General features: G+C 43.3%; 1 protein-coding gene across 1 annotated transcript in view; it reads left to right on the top strand.

Moving 5' to 3' along the window:
• Positions 1–23375, top strand: part of DGKI (diacylglycerol kinase iota) — a 444732-nt gene extending 421357 nt beyond the window's left edge. The window contains exons 31-33 of the mRNA XM_030308513.1: positions 9095–9131; positions 11092–11191; positions 15069–23375. Coding sequence (XP_030164373.1) covers positions 9095–9131; positions 11092–11191; positions 15069–15185 — 254 coding nt within the window. The 3' untranslated portion in view covers positions 15186–23375. The remainder of the gene's footprint in view (positions 1–9094; positions 9132–11091; positions 11192–15068) is intronic.
• The last annotated feature ends 613 nt before the right edge of the window (positions 23376–23988 follow it).

Genomic DNA, 23988 nt, shown 5'->3' with positions numbered 1-23988 from the left:
AAAAATATAATCATATGCAGAATGAAATTGAAAACAGTTCTATATAGATGGTTTAAGTCCTATTGTAAAGCCACAGGTAGATAACACAGCTGCCATTTGTCACACACTTCTCATATTTCAGATGCTTCTACTAAACATATCCTATGTTGGGATGTGACACATCGATTGTCAGTTACATTTGACACACCTTGTTTTGTCCTCAGTTCCTCCTCACCATGAAGAGTTTCCTGGAAACCTTGGCCCGAGTGATGGTGGAAAGAATGGCTTAGGAAAAAGAAAAGGTGTTTGAAGTCGGATGGTGGTTATTAGAGCATTTCTTGCCCGCTGCACGCCGGGCCTGACAGTCCCAAGCCAGTGTACTTTGGAAAGCCTGGGTCGTTGGCTGTGTTCTTGGTACTGTGTCTGCGGTGTGCGTCTTTTCATCTCCTGTCCCCCTGCCCGTTCTACCGCCTGCAATGAAAGCGTTTCTCTTTGGGCAAGACTTACAAAGCAATGGCGGCATGATCTCTGCTTGCCTCCTTCACACCCACACACACACACACGCACACACACACACACTCAAAATCATAGGTGTTTTCTCTTCCCCGTAGTGACTTCTCCCAAAGCTAGTGAGAGGCAAAAGCAAATGTTAGAACCCGGCCCCACGGGCAATGAAGCACAGAGCTTCTGTGATTATTTTTGTCTTAATAGAAAAGAGCTCAGGGTTTCTATTGCACAAAATGCAGATGTGCTTTAGATATACATACTGTCAGTTTGTCTTTAGCTCAAGTGAAGGTGCTCCTGGTTGCTGTCTTCTTGACCATTCTCAATCCTTTCTTATTCGTTTGTCCTTTACCCAATGGGATTGAATGCTTGCTCACATATCTTAAGCTGTTCAATACCCACATCTCCTCTCTGGAGTTAGGTGTGAGACTGGCCATCTGTTTGAATGCTAACACAATTTAGGGTCTCTGTCTCTCTCTCTTCCTCTACCGCTCCTGAAGAGCTAGAATTCCATCTCCACGTCCCCCTCACCCCCGCCACGGGTTCTGGAAACCTCTATCAGTTACCTGTTGGTATCTCACTTGGTCTCACTCAAGAGGCTGCAGGGAACCACACTTGTGACTGAGTCTGTATTGAAGAGGGACTCCCCAACATGTTTGGGGCTCTCAGCTGAGATGGCTGGGATGCCCGGGACACCTGGAGCCTTTCTCTATACCTATCCTTTTATCCCAGGCTTCTTCATGGCATGACAGTCCTAGGGCTCCAGGAAGATGGAAGCTTCCAGACGTCCTGTGGGCAGGCTGGAAAGTTCTGCATCATCTCTGTAGCATTCTGTTCGCTAAAACGGTCACAGGGCTGGCCCTGACTCATGGAGGGGGGAAATGGCCCCCACTGCTCTGTGAGAGGAGCTGCAAATAATTTGTGGCCAGATTTAACCTACCACCTTCCTAACTCTATCTTCTTCAGTTGAAAATGGTGAGCCTACCTTCTCAGTGTCCTGAACTATTGTGTCACCCAGAATCCCCTGGGCCTCGCGTTTATATGTTCCTTTGGTTCTCAGTCCTAAGGTTGACTAGCAACAATAATTCTTTGAATTTGCAAGTTCTTTAACAACAGTTTCCCCTCTTTTTAGCATAAGCATGACCCATGTAATATTTGGGACATACTTATACCAAAAACAAAAACAAAACCCCTCTCCTCCGTTGCATGTCCCCAGGGGCATGAGATGATACTGGTCTAGACCCATGGATTTTCACTCCCACACTACTTTTTCCACTGCCTTAAATAAGAGGGCCTCTAAAAGCTTGCTGTTTCTAACCCCATCTGTGGACTGGTGCCCGCCTACTTTGCCTGGTGTGAAATCAAGCTGGTACTTTCGTTAGTCTCTTCGTGCTGTAACCAAAGCCTGACACCCCAGTACTCAACTTGTGTCTCTTCCACCCCCAGCACCTCTTGCAAAGCGTGAGTCACATAATACAGCTCTCTCTGTCAAAATGGAAGGACACAAAGCAAAATTAACATAATTTGGGGGGAGGGGGTGTTTATTTTTCCAGGATTTTTTTTGGTTCGATTTTAATATGTTTAATAACTATGATAATGAGGGAAAAACACCCTTGAGATTCCAAACATCTCTACTTGCCTCATGGGCAAGCCATTCCCAAGGTCACGGGAGGCATCTGATACCCTCCCCGCCTCACCAGGATCTCTCATTGGCCGGTACATACCTGAGAGTGAGACTGGAGATACGAAGCACAATCCATCTTTCTGTTGGGACATAAAATCTCATTATGCTCTCTAGTCCCAGAATCACTGCAATTTTGAAGGATGGTGATTTTTAACCTTTTAGTACCATAGCCAAATATTAGGAACTAAATTGCAGTTGATTTTTATTGAAATTAGTACTAGCCAACCTGATAGGCCTCATCAATTCCATCTCCCTAACACTGATCTCATTATTTCTCTTTATTCAGGAATACACATGCGAAATCTTTTGGCATAGCCAGTCTAATCCAGCAGGTTCTTAAGAGCTAAGCGCTTCAGCTCAACTGTCTTTATTGTTGCTGTTTGTTTTCGTATCTTTAGGTGCTGATATAATTTCATTAGCCTGTGCATTTTGAAAAACGCATCTCTTTTAAGTTATAGAAACCTCTGTAAATTACAGTGTTCTTGAAGTCAAGGACAAGCACACGGGAAACATGACCCTTTCTCTTCTCTGTACCCATTACCTTAATGTGATCTCTGTTCAGTGAAATAGTCTCTCCTAATTTAACATGATGATGGCTCTAGAATCCCCTTGGTCTGACAAGGAAAATAGCCTTTTCTAAGAGAATTTAGTGAGGCTGGGGTTCAGGATGTGTATCAGACTGTGGCATTATGTTTATAAGCTAGCATCAGTTTTGTGGTGGACAGGTCTGATCAGTATGAATTCATGTAAATGGGGAAAAAAGTGGAAATTTTACACTGCACCAGAGTTGGAGAGGGACATTCCTCCTCATCTTTCGAATGCTGCAGATCTTTTGAAGTTTTAGTTTTTTGTTTTGTTTTTTTTTTAATTTGGTCTAAGTCTTTCCTGTGACTTCATATGCCATAAATCCCCAAACCTATTCAAAGACCTGACTGTAAAGATGTGCTAATGACAGGGCTCTGGAGAAATCGGTAGGCACTTTGCAAGTTGCCTGAGAGCATACTGGCTGGTTTTCTGTCCTGCATCCTTGCTCAGGTGGGAGCCCCTCTCCCCTCTGCTTTGCCCACCTCTTCGCTGGTTATTTGTGGTGAGCAGTGGGGTCCACAGTCGGGAGGGCGCCCCCTGAGCAGGAGTCGTGAGAGATTAGCTGTTCCCCCAGACGCCACAGTAAACAACACATTTCTGTCCTAAGTGTTCTCTGGAAACCGGGCTGTGGGGCTAGGGGCAGGAGATGTGTGGTGAGTTCTGAAAAGCCACAGGAGGCTGGAATTGTTTTCTGTCCTCCTTCTTCTTTGGGACCTTTTCTCTCAAATACACAACCTGCTGTTTTCCTTTCTGAAAAACTGGAATTTGGGCATTTGGAGGGTTGCAGAGAGAATGGAAGAGGAAGAGAGAGAGCAATCCCACAGGGCCAGGGTGGAGAGGGAAGGACGCGAGGGGCTCCATTCCCGGGCCCCCAGTGGCTCCCGCTTTTCAGCTCCTTTCAACCATATTTTCTCCCCACTCCTTCCTCCCTCCTTGAACCCCTCCGAGGGACTTTTGTGTTGTTTTAGGCTTTTACCACCCCGCACATCTCGCCCCTTTGTTTTTATCCGCCCCCCACTCCCACCCCTCTGCCCCCCTACTGCGCGTCCTGATAGAAATCTCACTCATGCATTTCCTTTTTGATTTCAATGGCTTATTTTGTCTTCTCTCCTTTTCTGTCTTCAGTCTTTCTTTTCTTTTCTTTTATTTTTACCCCCCCCCCCCTTTTTCTGCCTCTGGTCCCCGAGAGAAAGGACCACCGTCCCGCTGGGACAGGATGACGGTGCGGTTCGAGTTCCCAGTGCCAGCTCTCCCCACATCTGTGCAGCTTTTGTCCTGGGGCAGAGGAGGATTTGGAATGGTCTGCTGGCAGCGTGGGGGAGACTAATGGGAAATGAGGTCCCGGACAGAGAGGCCACGGAGAGGTGGAAGGGATAGCAAGGGGGGTTTGGATGCCTTGGTGTGGGAAGCAAATTAAAGGATGCGTGCGACAAAGGACACATCATATATAATACAAGCACAATATTGATGATAGGGTTGTAGCAGCAAGAGCGCGGGGCGGGGGGGGGGGGGGTATCCAACGGAAGAGCCAATGGAATGAGCCGGGGCAGCAGACTTGCCGTTTAGAAGGCTTGACTACTTAACCTCACTGTTCACTTTCTCACGTTGGGAGATTTGTGAAACTTTGCTTCCTTTCGCATTCCCCGGCTTCGCTGGAATACTGATGCGTAGATCTTCTCAATACGTCTGTTCCCCCCTGATTTTTCAGACCATTTCCCGTATAGCACAGTCTTTTGAATCCATGTTACGTTTATGGGTCTTTCTCTGAGAAAAAAAATACGATACTGGCTGGGATCCACATTGATTTTTAGATGGCTTTCATTCATTCATTCAATAAAAAAATGAATTCTGTCCCATGAACTTTTGAGAAAAAATGTTAGAGTAATAGTCACTGCTAACTTTGATTGCTCTAAATGCTTCGTATGTATTCACATACTTAATTCTTAAAACAACCCTATGTAGGGAGTTCTCTTCTCTCCACCTGACGGGTGGTGAAAACCGAAGCAGAGTGAGGTCAGGTTACCTGCCAAGACTCACGTGTAACATCTGGTCTCTGCCCTCCATATTTCTAAACCCCGGTGAGGGAAATGAAACACAGCCACCTCGCAGGGTAGTTTGATGGAAGCATTACCTGCAGAGTTCCAATGACAGCTAATGCAGGGCTCTGAAGGGACAGCGATTGTCTGCCTCTGAAAACTTCATGGAGAAATTGGCACACATGCCCCTTGAGTCAGATTTTAACAGTTGTTTTCTGGTACAAGTCAAATGTGGGGTTGAGTGTGGACATTGTAGCAAACCCTAGGAGGCAGCAGTGAACCAAGACTTGGTTTTATATTCAGGGAATAACTGAGTTCACTGCTAACAACGTAATGGTACTCCTTCAGATTCCCGAAGGGACATGGCGTGATGTTCACAGTGTAGATCTAAAATAGAAAATAAGTTCTAGGTCCAAATATTCACCATTGATCTAAACTGAAAGAATTCCATCCTCTTTTCTTTCTCTTGTTCTCTCCCTTATTAGTGACACTCAAATGAACTTTCCCAAAAAATCATAGATGCTATTTTTTATTATTTATTTATTTATTATTTTATATTTAGTTTTATTTCTGAGAGAGCGGGAGAGAGCACTAGCTGGGGGAGAGCAGAGAGAGAGAGGGACAAGAGGGATCCCAGGTGGGCTCGGTGCCGACAGCAGAGAGCCCAACGCGGGGCTCGAACTCATGAACCATGAGTTCATGACCCGAGCCGAAGTTGGACACACAACCAACTGAGCCACCCAGGCATCCCGGTGCTATTTTTAAAATAGTGTTTCCTTTAAAGAGCATTTTTGCAGTCTGTGCAGATGATTTTTGTTTCTCTGGCCATGCCCCCTCTCTGCAGACCTCATACTGACGCTGCTAACCTGCACAGGGCACTAGTAAACAGCCTGAAATACTACAGCTCCCAGCAGGCCACTAGAAGCAGCACAGGGAGGGAAACTCCAGCCTCTTCTTGGGCTGTACCTGGCACTCAGTCCTCTTCTCAGCTCCTCCTCCGCCACCCCCTTCTTGCTAGCATTATGCCAACACGGTTATTTTAAAGCAGGTTAAGACATTGCTAGAAAAGGTACCTGTACTGCTAAAAATAGCTCCCTACGCCTGTCTGTCATCAGTTCACTGCCACCCTTCCCTCTGCATTGGGGATTCACCTGCCAGCATGCAAAATGTTCTGCTCTTTTTGTGATTATCTGTACTGGTGGAAAGAGGAGGAAGGTTTGGGTTAATTAAGTCCATCATTCCAGAGCCCATTTCATTCCAGAAACCTGTAATTGGAGTTTCATCAGATGTTAATTAAGCAAAAGTATCCTGTTTTAAGATCAGCACCTCTTCCTCTCACCCCTGTCTGCTGCAGCAGGTCAAAAGGAGACAAGGGGGAAGTGATAAGCAGCTACAGGCTTGCCTGACTCATAAATTGGATACTCAGCTCTGGGATTGTTCTGCATTGGATGCATTTGTGGTGATTCTTGTCAGAAACTTGAGGAACAAGGTCCTTTCTCTTCCTTGCCCCCCCTTTCAGAGTGTCAAACAATTGCCATTTTAGCGCAGATTGAGTTGGTTCCACAAACTCTCACATGGCGGCAGGGATCCTGGAGTCCGTGGACCCCCCATGGGTGCAGCCCTGAGCACAGAATGAAGGGGGAAAGGAGGCGGGGCCTCTGGTGCCTAAATCCGCATGCACTCAGCAGTAATGGTGGGAACAGAGCTGCCAGTGAGGCTGGGTTGCTCGTATTCATGGAATTCCTTTCCACATGAATTGCTCCAAGGGTTTGCCGAAGAGGGCATTGGGCCCTGTAAGCCTTCTTGTTCCTAGCCTTGCAGAGAATGCCCTGCCCACAACTGAGGAGGTCTGGAGAATTGGTTCTCAGGACATCAAATTTGAATCAACAAGTGGCTTCAGAAATAAATGGAAGGAAATGCAGAGTCCGGTACACTTCCTTCCTTTACTGATGGTCCACATTTTGATTTAGTGTAACGTCCTGGATTATGCCAGAGAATAGGACACTTAATATCTAACCTTCAGGCATGTAGTGTGCCAGGACTGAGAGATTAAATGAACTTGCACGAGGTCCAGTAAGTGGTAGGTAGAGCCAGAATTTTGGAGCAAGGAGGTTCAGCTCTAGGACCCATCACGGCGCTATACTGCTCTGCACTTCTTCGGGTGTTTGTTGTGGGAATTATTTGTTTGTCGTGAGAATTATTGTTCATTTTTCCTTAGACAAATGTTCCTAGTTTGTTGAGGGACAAAAATAAATGAGTTAAGTCTTTGTTAAATCCTTAATGTAGGATAGTTGCTAGAGGGATATGATAATGCTAGAGGGAAATAATAAATATTCTTACACTGCGGAGATTTAGAAGAATTTGTTTAGGGAGACAAGGCATATGACTGAAAATCAAATGGCAAAAGGGTAGAACCAAGTAAGTGCTACAGGCTTTCAGAGAAAGGGATAGATCCCTTCTGTGAAGACTGGTCTTTTCAGAAGACCTTGTCACAGATTTGGGCTTTACAGAATGGGTAAGACTTAGGTATGTGTCTAGAAAAGGGAAGGCTGTTTCAGATCGGGAGAGTGGAGGGAACAAGCTCTGGGAACCCGGAGGGCCTGAGAAATGGGTGGGTAATAGTGCAGTTACCAGATTAGCTAATGTGAAAAACGGAACGTGGGAACAAATTGAATAAGGGCAGTTCCAGATGAAAGACGGTGAACTTTCGTGTTTAAATAGTTGGGAGTAAGCAGTCAATATGCTGAATTGGAAACCTGGAAATCTGAATGATATGAGGCTTTTCACTTTTCTTAATGTTTTCACTTTTCTTATGCCCCAGACATAGACCTATTAGGAAGCCTGTTTGTCAAATAGGACAAAGAGGAGACACAAGTAGGGCAGATGGTGCAAGAGAAGATTCACCTGGCCTTGATGGCCAGTTTCTGTGAAAGAGGAGGTAAAGGTGATGAGGTAGCTCTCGGATGACCAGGAGGATTGTGAAGGTCCCATAACACCTCAGCCATCTTCTTGGCCAGTGACTTTCATGGTTGGGAAGTCCTAACCTCTTCCCTTTCTTCTTTTTTATGTAATAAGTAATCGCCTAAGCACATTTTCAATAATAATGATATCTGACAGTAAAGACAGCAGATGAACAGGATAGTATTTCTAAAGACTAAAATGCTCAATACCTAGAACTGTGCTTGGCGTGTCTAAGCACACTTATTCATTAATTCACCCCAACATTTAAGCATCTCCTTGGTACTAGGTTCAATGCCAGGCACCAAGGAAGGATATAGTGGTGGATGAGGCATAGGCCACGACGTCAGGGGATTTACCAGAGACTAGTGGAGGGACACATCAGCAGGTGGTTTTGATATGGTTTAAATGTCTTGATCAATAAGGTAATTGTATAGCCCCACCTGTGTGGTATAGTCTCAATGTAGATGACGAATTATCTTACCCTCCCAATTACAGCACATAGGCTTGGTGTCCAAAGTGGGAGTGCACATACATAGGCAGGCCACTTAATGCAGTATTTGGAGTGGGCTCATGCAGGGTTTGATGCAAAATGTGTCTCAACTGATACCTGCAGGCCAATTAGAGTTAGGGAGGGTTGGGGAGGAAAGCAGTGGTGCAGAGAGTGGAAAGGTGGTCATTCCAAGAATTGTTTGCAGATTGAATGAATTAGTTGGTGAACAAATAAAACATCAGCAGTGCACAAACTCACCAAACATCTCAATTCCTAACGAAGTATCTATAATCATTGGGTGTTTATGTATAACATTTCTTCCAGGTCTTGGAAGGGAAATTTTTTGAAAACTATAATGTTACTCTGTTTCTAAAATATAGATGTTAGACTGGATGATATCTATGGTATTTTATAGTTTTAAAAGTCTGTATAAAACCCCATCTCAAACAACCTGCCACTGGAGAATGATAAACAACCCTTCAAGCCCACTGAACTGTCCCCTTTCTCCCAAGGTAGCCACTTAGTTATTTCTCACTTATTCTATTCCAATTAATTTTATTCCTTCAAGTTGACTGAAAGCTGCTTTACAGGCAGAGACTGTATCATTCCTATGCAGCTCCCATTTCACACATGTTGGCTGGTGGGGGTTGGGAGGTTGGTGAGGGGGAATAGAGAAGTCCTTTCTTTTCTGGGGGTGGGGGCAAGGGAGGCAGTCTTATTATCCCTATCACCAAATGGCTCTTCCTTTTTCAGTTTGCCAAGGCATTATAGCTCTGTGATTACAGATTTTTTTGTGTTGTTAATGGTTAATTTTTCAACTTTTTTTGATGGACGTCTTACTTTCCTCTTATTTAGGACCTTCTGAGTTATTGGATATGGCAGACAGCGAAACGTGAGTATTGCCTTCCATTACATAGTCTACATTATTTTCTTTAGATATGTTCTTTAGAACCTATCTAGGAGAAGAATGTAGTCTATAGGGCATACAATAGATCATTGAAATGTCAGTGATAAAGAGTTCAGTTTCTTTTTTTTTTTTAATGTTTACTTATTTTTGAGAGAGAGAGAGAGAGAGAGAGAGAGACCATGAGTAGGGGAGGGGCAGAGAGAGAGGGAGACACAAACTCCGAGGCAGGCTCCAGGCTCCAAGCTCTCAGCACAGAGCCCAACCCAGGGCTCGAACTCACGAACTGTGAGATCATGACCTGAACCAAGGTCAGACGCTTAACCGACTGAGCCACCCAGGCGCCCTAAGAGTTCACTTTCAATAGTACATATAACTGTGCAGGGCTAATCTCCTAAACCAATAATTACACAATAAAAATTGATGACAAGAATCCTAATGATTACGTGCACAGTCATTGCTATTCGTCATTTAGAGCTTCCTACAGGCAAGGAAGTTCTGCACTGGTACATCTTGGACTCCTGAGAAATCTAAATAAATACATTTACCTTTTTTGTATTTACTCTTTCTCAACTGGGATTTGTGAGAAAATGAAGTCCTAATACCCTATGGCATCCTTTGTTTGTAATGAAACCTCTACACTGAGTCTAGAATGGAAGAAGTTACATACAACCATTGGAGAATTAAGAATATGGGAATTCCAATCATTGTTATGTTCTGTGGTTCAGATGGGCAACCTGGTTGAGAAAATCATCCACTTTGGGGTGGTCCCCAAACTGATGTTTGTCCTCAGCTTTTTTTTGTTGTTGTTCTTCAGGCAACAAAAATAGCTACTGCTCCCCAAATAGGAACAAAGAAAGGGTAAATGTCTAACTCTGAAAGCCATATGGAAGCACTGTAAAACTTGACAGAAATTTGAAAAGAGTGAAAGATAGATGGGGAGTAGCGAAGTAGGTCTGGAGGAGGAACAGTAGGAATGAATAGAGCAAATGAGTAGGAAGGGGATAGTTACACAGTTATGAGTTACTAAACATGGAAGAAACTGTCCGTTGTTGCAAAGAGTTTGTCCACATACCACGTCCTGTTGACAAGATCGTCACCCATTTGTCTTGTCTAAGCCCTGCATTTGATTTTTCGTGATAAGCTTTGGCATGGAACATCGTTTCCATTTTGGACTCAATTGAAATATCTTCTTCCCTGTACTGCCCATGAGAGGGGGTAGAAATAGTTACTTGGCCTTACCCTCTTCCTAGGCCGAGTGGCTGGCCTCAGGACTGCTGCCAGCAGGGGAAAGCTCGTGTCCCCACCTCTCCCGGATATACTCTGTGGCTGCCCACACCCTCCCACCTGCCAGTCACATGAAATCAGTAGGTAGGGCAGCTTGTGTCGACCTGGTCCTTCAAAGTTGAGTCCCCAAGAGATACTCCACTGAGGGCCCCAGGGCGGTCTGCCAAGCACTGTGTGATCTACCTGAAGGGCCTGTGGTTTTCCATCACTGTTCCGTGTGTACCATATCCAGTGCCCCTGTGTTCTGCCCAGATGTGTCCACAGAGAAAACTGTCCCACAGTGCTCAGACACATCCATACTTATCAGTCTGTTTAATAGCGCTGTTGAGTATTTCCTAAATCAAGCTTTAGCGGTTGAAAACAAAATCACTCAGCCTAGTTAACACTCTTTAGAAAAGAGATTGGAGTCAGAGATTACGGTTAGTTGATGACTAACTGAAGACGTTTTTAGATACCCCGACGTCCATCCCCCCCCCCGCCCCCCCGAATGTGCCCAGCAGCCGCGGGCTCAGCTGCAGATAGCGAAGGAGGCCGAGGAGCACAGAACTTCAGCAGCAGGGATAGGAGGCCACCCTCACCCCCTCCCTGCCGCCTCCACCCCCACTCCCACCCCTGCCCCCAACCCTTTTATGGGTGGTTTCCCATTTCATCTTTGATTTAGGGGTGAGACCGCACTGCACAAGGCTGCCTGCCAGCGGAACCGGGCTGTGTGCCAGCTTCTGGTGGATGCGGGAGCATCTCTGAGAAAGACGGACTCCAAGGTAACTTGATGAGTGAGTGCAAACATCCTCCCACTGGGCAAGACCACCGGCACCATTGCCTTCACTTGTGCTCATAGCAAAGGCATCCTTTCTGTGCTTATGGAAGTGCCTGGGGCTTTGGAAAAAGGAGGAAAAAATAAAGTGCTTCATTTAGAGTAACTGTAGTTTAAACGTATAAGCACAAAGGGAAGGGTGTGTGCTTGCCTATGGGACTTTATAAACCCCTGAATGGGCTGGCCTTGGGACTTTGGGGGTTGTCCTGCTGAATGCCAGCAGCCAAGTTGCAGAGAGGTGAGGTTCAAACCCTACGAGAAGGGGTAAAAGACATTGGCCTGCTCCTGAGAGCCCCTTCCCCTTCAGCTACTTTATCTAGTGTAGCTTAAAATCTGTGATTTATGTGGCCCCATACATGGGTGCCCAAGCGATTAGCGGCCACAGTGGTCAGCCCTGACTTTGAAAGGGTTATAATCTTAAACCTGATATGTGTATGTTGGCTTTTTATTTTTAAAAGTTTCTTCCTATTTGTTTCCTTATATTTTCCCCTAAAAGTTAACCCCTGAAGTTAGGGTGGGAATTACTGATTACTCTCATTGGTGCGAGAACTGAAACCAAAAGAGAGTTCTATGCCCTTAGACCAGTAGCTGAGCCCAAATCCAGTTTCAGCTCTTTTGACGCCCAGCCCAGTGTAGTTTCAGCAGATCAGTCATTCTCACTTGGTGACAGAATACCACCGCCACCCCCACTCCCCCCCCCCCCCCCCCCCCCCCCCCCCCCGCAAACTGGATCCAACAGGATGAAGAGTGGCAACCTAGTAACAAAATTGGTTTTTTTCCCTATGGTTTGTATGTTTTGTTGCCTTATGGTGATAGCTATGGCGTGGTGGCTTGAAATGTGGTTAGTTTCCCTGCAGCAAAAGTCCTATAAATCTGGATTCAAAGTGTGTTAACGTCTTAATGAGAGGGCAATGAGGCTAGAAATTGATAGCCGGACATATCTGCCAACCTTGATCAGAAAAACATCAACAGGTAGAGGTAAGGAGGAGACACTCAGTTGGGGAGAACTGACTTCAGGCTGCACCGTGAGTTGGTCATTTACAGAAAGCAGCAAAAAAAGGGCTGAAAGCTAGAGTGAGGGAAGAGGCGTAGCTCAGTAGCATTGACCTGGGACTGCAGCCCAGGAGACGGGGAGATACCGAATGCAGAAGATCAGTGTCACAGAGGAGCCTGATGAGGTCTGAGAAAACACCACAGAGAAACCCTCAGAAAGGACAAACCATTTAACTGTAGAGGGTTGCAGAGAAGAATTTTAACATACAGATGAGGATTTCATTATGCAGGCATTGAATAAATAGCCTACGTTTGGGGCCGGTGAGTATAGCCAAGGAACACAGACATATGACTTACATGACTTGAGCCCCGTTAGACTTATTTAAGTGACTAGCCACTGATTATATGCAGTTTGCCTCCTGGGGTTTCCCCAAACCACAGTGAACACTATGAAATAACTTTTTCTCCTGTGTGGACCTCTTTTTCTGCCCCGAGCCAGTTCTGAGCCAGTGAGTGGTGTGGCGTGACGGTCCACTCCCCCAGCAGCCCACCAGATCCTTGCTCTCTGCCTGAGGTCCCTGGCCACCTCCATTCCTCCCTTAGGCTGTTTCACATGTTAAGCTGCATCTTGGTTTCAAGCAGGTCTGTTACCTGACTGGTTAGCTGAGTGGGTGTGGGATTTCAAATGGTTTGCTCAGCGTGATATTCTTCCCAGCTGATATTTGCACTGAAAGTGTCTTTGTTACATAATCTGATTGAAAAACACACACCAGGTAGGCAGGATCAATGGAGGCCGTGATTTCAGGTAGGGTTGGCCTTGTTGGGACCACTCACTCTACAGCATGGAAATTGCCTGTTTTCCACACAACAGACTGGCTTACACTCAACTCCGAATAGAAAAAGAAAGGGAGGACAACATGAAGTAGACAAAAGACTGGGCAGGAGACCTGGCCCCTTTTTTTCAAAACACAGCTTCATTATTTTTATGGTGATGAGTAGAGTACGTTGTTATATGGAAAACTCTAGCAATGCGAAAAATATATAAAAAGATAAAAATCACTAGAAATCCCACACTGTAGACCTATATACTATTAAAATTTTAATGATCCCACTTCACATGCAGGTATGCCTGTTTTCCCCTCTCGTTTGTTTAAGTAGGTGAAGTCATACTATTCATGTTATTGTAGAATGCAAATTTTCACCCACCATTATGTTCTAGAGGCCTTACCATATGAAGCAGTATGAGTCTGAGTCATCCTTTTGGGGATCTGTTCATTTTTCCATTTTGTAATTTTATGCTAAGTGAAAGCAGAGCGTGATAATTACGACTGTATATTCTAGAATTTTTTTTTTTTTAATTTGGAGAGAAGCATATCTTGAGAATTTCTCTTGATACAGGACATTTCCTTTAAAATCAACTCAAGGGTCACCCCAGTCCTCCTCTCTGAATATTTAGAAACTAGTAATTCTATATACCTCATTAATATTGAGGTAAAGACCAGATAGTCTACTAATACTGTAAGCAAGTTGGGAAAAATTATTACAGGAACTTCAAGCTGGTGGTTAAATATTAAATCCCAGCTAAATAAGTGAAATTTTAGAAAGAATCCAGAGCCACTGCTACTTTCCTTTTATCCTCTGCCCACATACCCTTGTAGGCTGCCGGAAGCAGGTTTAATTAAATTTGACACTCTCCATTGCAGTGATTCAGATGGAGGCTGAGAAGCCTTCAATAATTTTTGTAATACTCGTGTGCATTTATACATGTGGGGCTGTTTCTTTAGTACAATGATCATGCCTCTGTCTTTTCCCTAGAACTTAGTATCACTTTTTAAATAGATAAAACCACATCATTGAACAAAAATTAGAAGTTTCAAAGAGTGTTAAGTAATATCTATAAACATTCAAAAGAATGGAGACCTTCCTGCCTTCTGCTGAATTCTATTCATCGACCTGATCCCCAAAATATCATGTGTGTGTATAAATATACACACAGCATTATAGTAGGCTGCAAGAAATGATACAGTCGTTAAGATGGTGTAGAAGATCACTGAATGATGGAAAAGATTTGATATATTAGGGGAAAAAGCATGTGATAGAATGATATATAAACAGAGTGTGGTTTTCTTTTTATACAAATAATTATGTGTGGAGCTCCAGGAAAAGACACAACAGTCACTCTGCAGAAGGTTAACAGTGGTTATCTTAGTGTAGTATAGAAATTATTGGTGAGTTTTATTTTCTTCTTCTGCTTTTGTACTTTTTTTTCCAAGTTTATTTTTAATCCACACCCGTCACTTTTATAGTCAGAAATTAACTCACTTTTTGGAGAGATGAGATAGTTTTGAATTAGGGGGAACTTAACTGAAGGCTTTAAAACCAGCAAAGAAGCATCCCTAGATCATTTATGCCCATCCCATGCTATCATTTTCTACTTGCTGCTTCCCAGAGTTTAGTATAATAGAAAGAATCCCAAATCAGAAATCTGAATGCCTGCTCTCCTGTTTTTCTGTTCAGTGATTTCTATTGCTGAAGCATCTGGGTTCCAAAGCTCACTGTGCCACACTGTTTCCTGCTGTGGACCCAGTTACCCTGAACCTCTGTTTCCTCAGATGTAAGCCCCAGCTGTTGAGTGATAGTCTCTTTCTCTTAAACTTACCTATCTCACATGTTTAATGTGATAATAGATTTGAAAGTGTCTTGTGAACTCTAAAACCATAAGCATGGAAAAATCCTTTAGTGAGTTATCTTTGAATACCTCTGTTTCTGCATTTAAAAAAAAATCTCATCCCAAGTATTTGTGTCTCCTTCCTTCCCACTGTTACCTGTAGGGTAAGACACCTCAAGAGAGAGCACAGCAAGCTGGAGACCCAGATTTGGCTGCTTACCTAGAAAGCCGCCAGAACTATAAGATCATTGGCCACGAGGACCTGGAAACTGCTGTTTGACCCTGGTAGATCACAAGAGAACTTGAGCGAGCATATCACCTATGCCCTCCCGGCGATCGGGCAGCTCCCCTGGAAGAAGCTGATGGAATCCATAAATCTGTCTCTCTCCTGCAAGAATCAATCTGATACCATGTCACCAGTTGTTAAGGGCTACCAAGACGTCCAACAGAACATGATAGCCCACCGAGGAAGAGGCAGGATACCTGGAGATTTGTGGAATACAAGTTCCACGAAATTTGATCCTTATTGCTTCCAGCAAGTAGCATGAACTTCTGTGTTCACCTGTATAATTTATTTTCAAGGTTCAAAGGATGTTCCTATACATGGCACTGCTCCCGCCTCCCCCTGTGCATTCATGACTCCCCTGTACCACACAATTCTACTGTAACTACTCACCGTTCGAAAAATATGATCTCTTCTCTTTACATTCAGTCTTTGAAAACCACAAGACCATCTGAAGGTCTTTGAAAACCCTCTGGATGTCCTGCAGAAACACAACTGTAAAGCTGCTTCCATTTCCCAGATGAAATATACCAAGACTATTAGTGACTTTTTGCATGTTCCCTCCCTCCCACCCAACCACCCACCCAACCCCTTATCATTAGCTAGGAGCTGGGACGTGCCACATGGATAATGTCAACTTGTGTGCTCTTATCTCTGAGGTATGGTGAGGTGGCATGGGAGGGAACCCAGGGGCCGGCCCGGGGTTGTGGGGCTGTTGCTGATAGCCCCGAGGACTGGTTCAGCTTGGGCTGTTTGCACAGCTCCGTACTGCCTACGTGTAGCCATCTTTGCCTTTTGCCGCAATAGAGACGAGCGAAGGATTAAACGAAGGCCCATGGCTGGTTTGCAGAACCACTGGATTTTTAAGTGCAGTTGAAGTTGCCCGAGCAGAAAACCATGTGCAAGAGCTGCGATAACAGGAAACGGAGCACTGTGACAGCGTTTACGTGTAGACTTTCTTGAGTGATAAGAGAAAGCAGGCTAATTGACTTGAAATGAAACAGCCAATGCAAAAGTAGCAACATATTGAGTCAAAATAACTCACTTAAGCAAGAAAACGGTCACTGGAATATTGCACAGAGGCTAATAAGTATAGACTCTTAGGTGCAGTGGTGGAAGGGGGGGCCATTTTAGCTTTTCCTTCTAAGGTTTTGGTTTTCATTACCCCCAAGTAAGCCTTGTCCCAAGGATAAAGCCTTGTTTTATGAGTTTCCACTGCCAGATTTCCAGGATGGCTGGATCTTTCTGATGGATGCCTCACCTTTACTTGTCCAGTCCCAGGTTATGCTTGATAGCATTACAGCCCCATTTCTCCTGTACGGGGTAGTCTAATATATTCTCTTCTCTGTTTTCCTCTGCTGGAAAATTCTTAGTACAAACCGCTGTGGGAGCCTAGCCAGAAATGTGTCTCTAAAATTGGAATTGCAACTTCTAATCCTGCCACAGATCCGTTGGTCCACACAGGTCCCTCTACTGGGGATTCTGTGATAACTACGATAGCAAGAGAAAAAGTCTAACTTTCAGTGAAGATATCTATTCGACTTGGGTGTAAGTGAGAAATGAAAGCGGGTGATTAAGGGTTGTTTCAGACTAAAACCGATGTCTCTGAGCTTTTCTTCCATTTTGCTCTTAGACACAAGCAAAGTGCTTCTCCGGTGTTTCTGCATGTGAACGTATAAATGATGGTTTTTCTACATTTACTGAAAAGGTCCAGTGGTGACGCATTGCTTATCTGAATTTCGTCTGGTCACATAACATTTTGAAAGGACAGCTATGAATACTGGATTAAGTAGGAGTAGCTTCTCAGTGGATGGGAACGTCATTCCAAAGTCAAATCGTTGGTGTTGTTTCCAGCTGTGGGAGAAGAGGTTGGTCATGAGTAATCTGTTGTCATCTAACAGTCTTAGTAATGGAATTATCTGTTGGGTTTTATGGTGAAGGGAAGGTGGACTGCAGTAGGTGTTTCCAGAAGCTGGAAAAATATGCTCCAGGAGATTTTCATCACTGGGCTTCATCTGGGAGTTTTTCAGTTGGTGGCACCATCAAAGAGATGTTGTGATGACAGAAATATAATCTCTAAACCGACTGGAGTCTGGCCTTGAATGGTGCCTTCCATTCCCTAGATTTAGCCAAACAGTCGACCACACCATCGGTTACCCAGCTGCCATTTCTGGGATGAAGGACTATTTTCACCAACTACCATCTCACATTTCTTTGTGATGCTTCAAAGCAGCCCAGAGAAAATTGAGGGTATAGATGGCTATGGGCCAATTCAAATAGGTCCAACTGAAGTCACAAGTAAATTCCTGGTATGAAAGTAGATTAGCTAATGATTACTGTAGGAGTTCTGGTACATTTGAAAATAATCCCAAGCCAAAAAAAAAAAAAAAAGCTCTATGTTGTTGATGGGAAGCATACAACCAAGGCAAATAACTCTTTGAAAAAGCAAATGCCCTCAGGACTTGGGTTTTCCAAGAAAAGAACATCAAAATGAGCAGAACAGTTATATATTCAATGGATTCGATATTCAACCTACCTCCTGTAGCATTTTTAAAAATTGATCTCTGCGTGTGACAGTCTGGGCTTTAGAAAGGCCATATGTTCCAGCAGTTCCAGCTCAGCCTAAGTATATCTTCTCACCTTTAATGGGCCATCAGAAAGTATAGAAGCAAACGGTCTGGCCCTGGTCTTTAAACCCACATGCATTTAATTTAAATACATAAACTATATACTTATAGAAATAGCAATTTCTACAAAACCTCCTGAGACAGTACTGGAGAGAGGCTGCCTTAGCTGGCATTCATTCCTCTGTGTTTGGCTCAGAGAGCCCCTCACGTAGGTGGTGCTTTCTGCTCTGGGATTCCATTTTTAGGTTAGGCTGACAGGGAGGGGTATGAGAAATGGCGAGTTATTACAAGACAACATCACAGAACCCTGAAGGTAGTCATTTTTGAGGCCGTAGATTCCAGTCGTACACATTTAATGAAATAGAACCCAGCTAAGCTGTGCTTTGTCACATTCAAGGACTTGATAAAAAACAGAAGCCAAGAAGGAAATAAACACCATGGCTGCGAATTTCACTTGGAGGGTTCTGGTTACCTCTTGTGGAGGCTTTAACTTAAACCAATGCATGTTTCTGAAAAAGAGATCTTAGCTGGCAAGTGCACAGCCATGAAGTTAGCGACAGCTGATGGGAAACCTCGCCCACCCGTGGCTCCCTAGGCCATCACAGGAGCTGGCCCTAGCGCTTAGGCAGATCTTTTGCATTGAGAGATCTCAGCAGGTAGCTTTTGTTTGGACCTCATAACCATTTCTTTGCCCTAAAGTGTTTCTGAAATGTATTTACCAGCCTTCTCATAACGTCCATGTTTTACAATATGTGGGGCAGCAGTTTTATGTGTTTATCGGTCTCTTTTATTTAAATTGTTTAATTTTATTTAGATCGCTTAATTTGTAGAAGTCAAACATGCTTTTTATCAGAAGTTCGAATAGCACAGATGAGAATCACAGGCAAGGTCAAGGTGTTCGTCTGTGCTGGTGTAGTGTCCTCAGCCCCCTCCCCAGAGATAAGCGGCGTTAACACCAATAAACATTGTCGCTTGTATGTTGTCAGAAATACTGTGTACGCAAGCCCCCCCACCCACGTATAGAAATATATTTATTTGTATACGTGTGTGTATATCTGTACTATACACACGCTATCGCATAGGCTTATGATAGAACATTTTAGAAGCATGTTAATCATCTCTGTGTATAGTTAACACCAACAGGCAAAGACAGGCTAACAGAAAGTTCTCATTTATTCTTTGTTGTTTTTACCGTTGCTAAGCTTAGTTCTTTTACTGCAGCACTCCAGCTACACATGGCATTTGCTGTGTGTCATAAAATCCATGACCAAGAGGTCTTATAATGGTTTATGTTACCTTATGTGAAGCATGAAACCTACGTGAGCCCAGAGCCTTGTCTGCGCTATTTTTGGATCTCACATGGAGAGTTTCTTTCTCTGTCCTGCTCACTCCCCTTACCAAGGCTGAGTTTGCAGGGCTAATAACACTCCATACACTGCCTGATGATATTTAATTAGGGCCAGCTACTGACAGGAAGGTGTAGTAACTTGGATATGGGCTGGGGTCTGAAGAGCTTGGCTTCCTTCCAGTAGGAGTAGCTAATGAAATCACTGAAAACAGTGTGATCTTTTACTCAATTATGCTGTTTAAAAATAAAATAGATCATTGTTGAAATGATCCTCATAGCCATCAAATTAAAACTAACTGCTCTACTTAAATGGATTATCTTCATTTAGGTAAGAAAAAAGTAGAACATGTATTAAATGAGAAGACTTTTCTAACTAACCTTTAGCACTTATTGTGTAAAATAGTCTTTGTCCAGGTCTCCTTAGAACCTTCTCTTAATCTCTCTACGTTCTCATTCTCTGAATTCCATATTCAGCTGACTGGTGTAGTTTTTTCTCTGCCGAGCCTCTCAGATTGACTTTGGCCCCAACCCTTTCTGCGACCAGGTCATCATCCATCTCTGGTCCCTCCAATTTTTCTGACCATGGCAATAGTCCTCCTGGACTTTCCGCCACTACCTTCGTAATTTTGTCATACAGCTGCCCAGATTTTCCCCAGGCATTATCTCAAAATGGATCAAAATGAAATGACCCTCTGGGACAAGTATCCATTTTGCCTGAAGGACAAATAGACGTCCACTGACCTTGATTATCTTATAGAGTTACAACAAGCCTTATTCTGAAAAGTCATCTGCCACAGAGGTTTAGCACACGTCTGTCTTGGCGTCCTCAGTCATGGCAGCTTCTTCCACATCTGGTGATGTAAACCATGTGCTCCCCGAAGTTACCTAGATGACTGGATTATATACGTGTTAACCCCTACTGGCCACCTGTGGATTTTTAGGCCGTCTCCCCACAGTTTAGTGAGAAACCTAAATACAGGAACTAAGCAAGGAGTAGTGCCCTTGGACAACCCACTCTCCCAGGACACATAGCAGTGACCTGGTCTCAAAAAGAAAGCAGAAAAAAATGATTCTTAGGCTGTTGAGGCATTGTCTTTTAAAGCAGAGATTTGAATATTGAATAATATCCTCATGGTAGACAGATTCCAGAGTCTTTATATGTCTTCAGGCATCCTGCGGGCAACCATAAGTTCATGAGCCAGTCATACCTTTGGGTATTTAGTCATTTATTTCAAAAATATATTTATCCCTTACTCTGATGCAAGCAGCTTGCTAAGGATCTAAGAATCAATGAGAGAGCCCAACCCCTTGAGTCCATGGAGCTGGCGGCCTAGGAGAAAAGACGGATTCCCATGTGATCAGTTGGGCATGGGAGAAGCACAGGGTGCCAGGAAAGCACGCAACGGGGTGTCCATCAGGCCTTTATTGTGCCTGTCACTCTTCAGCCCGCAAGATTTTAGTTTTATGAAATACGAAATGAGAATATGAAGGGGATGATATTTTGCATTTCCTTTTCCTTCGAGTCTTGGTAGTGTTCTTAAAAATGTATTTGCGACCAAGACTTTCAGATGAGACAGAAACACTACCGAAATGACAGCTAAAACTCATGCTATTTCTCAAGAATGAAACTAGAAGCAATAGGCAAAATTGGCAGTGGGTTTCGGCCTAAATACAAAAATGAAGTAAAAACCGTCAAACAGTGGAGTGGACACCCTGGTGGAATTACACACTTCTGGACCCTGGGACTGTTTGAACACTACTTGACCACCTGGAGGGATGATGCTGTGATTAGGAACGTTTATCGAAGGGGCTGGAATCAGATTCTGTGAGTTTTTAAAGTTTTATTTTTAATGTGGATGGCAGGATTTCAGTCTTAAAATTTATGAAAGTCTTGATTTAATCTTTAAAACACCATTTGAGAGGGAAAAATCTTGGAGAGAATGACTTTCAGTTATCATTAAAAAATTTTAAACCAACTAAGCATGAATTTAAGAGCTAGTGAAAAGAAAACATATTACGACGTCTAACTCCAGAATACTTCTGGAAGCGTCATGGATTTTGATACATGTTCTTAGGCATCCTTAAGTCATCTTAGAAATCTGTTTTTACTGTCTGTCCAGTTGTAAAAAACAAAAAAAAAAACAAAAAGTGGCGCGATTTGGTATTCTTACAGTTAAACGTAATCTACTATAACCGCGAAAGAAAATTTTGCCTAAAAGATATTGGGGATCCACACAAGGCAATCATGGAAACTCCCACTTGTTTTCGCTGCAGGCGTGAGAGCTGCAAGGGAGGGTCCACCCATGGAAACAAGTGATGATTCTGAATGTTTTCCCAAGGTTTACTGTTTAGAGCCAAATGGCATCTGAAAGGAGTCCCTTAATGGTGGGAACAACTGAAACTGTCCTCGTTTCTCAGTCCTTTGGTGAACACATGGGTCTTTTCAATAGAAAATAGTTTATACAACTCAAATCTATACCATTTACTGTCAGTTATACCGTTTATTATAATTTCAGTATTTTTAAACAAAGATCTCTAGACATGACAGACTAACACCCTCACGGTAGTGTTCGCTAAGTAAACAGTGTCCCGCCATTGCCTCCAGTGCTGCTTTACGTCGTTCCGATTTCCACAATTTAGAAGGTGCCTCCTTGAAAAGATATTGACTTAGCATCCCACAGCAAGAGTTGGGTAGAACTGAGAAATAGGAAGCTAAAAAGTCAGAGTTTTTGCTCTCAGAGGTTTTTCAGGTTGGGTAAATGTCCAAGGGAAAAAAAGGGTCAAATGTTTGGTGCCATGGTGGACTTCATGAAAAAAACTAATACTGAGGGTGACTTCTGGCTTGTCTGTGATTCTCAACATTTAAAAAATGTTAGTACTGTTTTCTCTCCTTGGAAGTCGCTATTGGGATGATATTTTAGAATGCTGTACCAAAAAGTGTTGAAAGTGGGCTTGCCATTCAAGACTCCGTTGCTCTCATGGGTATGGAAGCCATATCTGCCACACAGTCACATGCACAGAGGTCTGATACACCTGTGGGAAGTTCTGCACTTGAAGCAGAATGAATAAGCAGGCCTGAGAGATTCTCCAATTCTGGATCTCTTCTTTTACAGAGCACCTCTACAGGCAGATCTGTGTATACGTAGAAGGCGGCTATTTGATCTGGAAAGAGAACAAACTAAGATTAGGAACAGGAATGTTTGGAGGAGACAGGTGAAGAAGGACTATGTAATTCAAGTTCTGTAGGGCAAATAATTTGTGAATTAAAGCAAGGACAGAAGAGTTCAGAACAGACATGAAAAGGAGGTAGCTTTAGTGTTTATAGGATTTCTTTTTTCCTACACATCTATCCAGAAAAATGGACTGGGCTTTCTAAAAAAACAAAGCGACTTTACTGCAGCTAGGGTTTCTTCCACTATTTAAGCAAAAATTGAACAGCCAAATCAGTGATCATGAAAAAGCAATTCCTTTATTGTGAGGGAGCTTAGACTAAAAGACTTGTGTGATATTTTCTAGTTTTAGATTTCTTTGATTTTGGACTCAAGCAGCACTGTTAGAGTCCCCACCGCCTCTCGGTTCCTGCCATGTAGATGGCAGTTACAGCTTTTTTTTTTAACAGTGTCAGTCATTGCAAATATGTCCCAGGTCATTGAGAAGCAGGTATTTCATGACCCTAAAACAATTTGCTTTGCTTATGTACACACATGCACGCGCACACACACACACACACACACACACACACACACACTGTCCATTGCTAGCCAATTCCCAAATCTCCCAAGTAGAGTAGGTGTTTCTACTAAGGCAGAGCAGGCTCAGGTTCAGGAATTAAAGAGGAAAAAAGGATCTAGTGTTCATTTTCTTTCTACCCATTTGTCATTTGGGGTGTATGGCTGTGGCTGGGGCCTGGACAAATGACAGATCTCTGTTTTCTGGTGAAGAGCCATAGAGGCATTTTTTAAATGACTTATTGTCATTAAGTAGGACTTAACCTTGTATTGCTAGACTAATGTTGCTACAATGTTTGTGGACTATAGGTTTAATAGCCCATCCCCCCTTCCATAATAAGAAGACCTGAATCTTGGATTTCAGGTTGGCTTGGATGGGAGTCACTCTTGAGATAATCTTTAAAAATAGACCATTACTGGAGTTTTGCTGAGAAAATTCCCCCCACCCCCCCGCCCCGGCTTCCCTTCTTCCCCACCTTGTCTTTGCTCCTGGCTTGGGAAGGGAAAGGAAGAGCAGAGAGTTAATGGGAAAGGAAAAAGATTCTCAAGAGCAGTACAATAATAAGGCTCTAGTCTTCACACAAATTGCCATGGCAACCCACAAATAAATAATATATACTCTCAGTAAACTTTGATCCTCATGAAAAGCAAATCCAGAAGATGTAGGAAAAAATTGAACTTGTTCAAAGTGGCTTCGAGGAATATCATGAATTTTCAATCTATGCAGCTTAGAAGAATTATGTGTGGAATTTAGGGGAAGAGACAGTTCTAGAAAGAGCTTTCTAATAGAGCTTTCCTAAGGATTAGGTTGTTTTTGGAAGGACTTTCTCTAAGTGCTCATAGGAGGTTAGACCTGTCCATAGGTTTGTGATTGTCTATGGTAAAATTTGTGAGAAATAAGGACAATTTAGGGTTTTTTCATAAATCTAAATATATTCAACCCTTAAAAATTTAAAGACAAACTTTTTTTTTATCTTGGGGTTTACATGTAACCTTAAAATTATAGAGATAGGAGATGTTTACAAATTGTCTTTACTTATAAAAGTAAACCAATGACAGCTGTAAATTGGTTTACTCTATATTTTGTTTTAAATTTA

Source organism: Lynx canadensis, chromosome A2 (assembly GCF_007474595.2).
Source record: "Lynx canadensis isolate LIC74 chromosome A2, mLynCan4.pri.v2, whole genome shotgun sequence".
NCBI classification, from domain to species: Eukaryota; Metazoa; Chordata; class Mammalia; order Carnivora; family Felidae; genus Lynx; species Lynx canadensis.
Note: the sequence above shows the minus strand (reverse complement) of the source record. Positions and strands in the feature narration are given on the sequence as shown.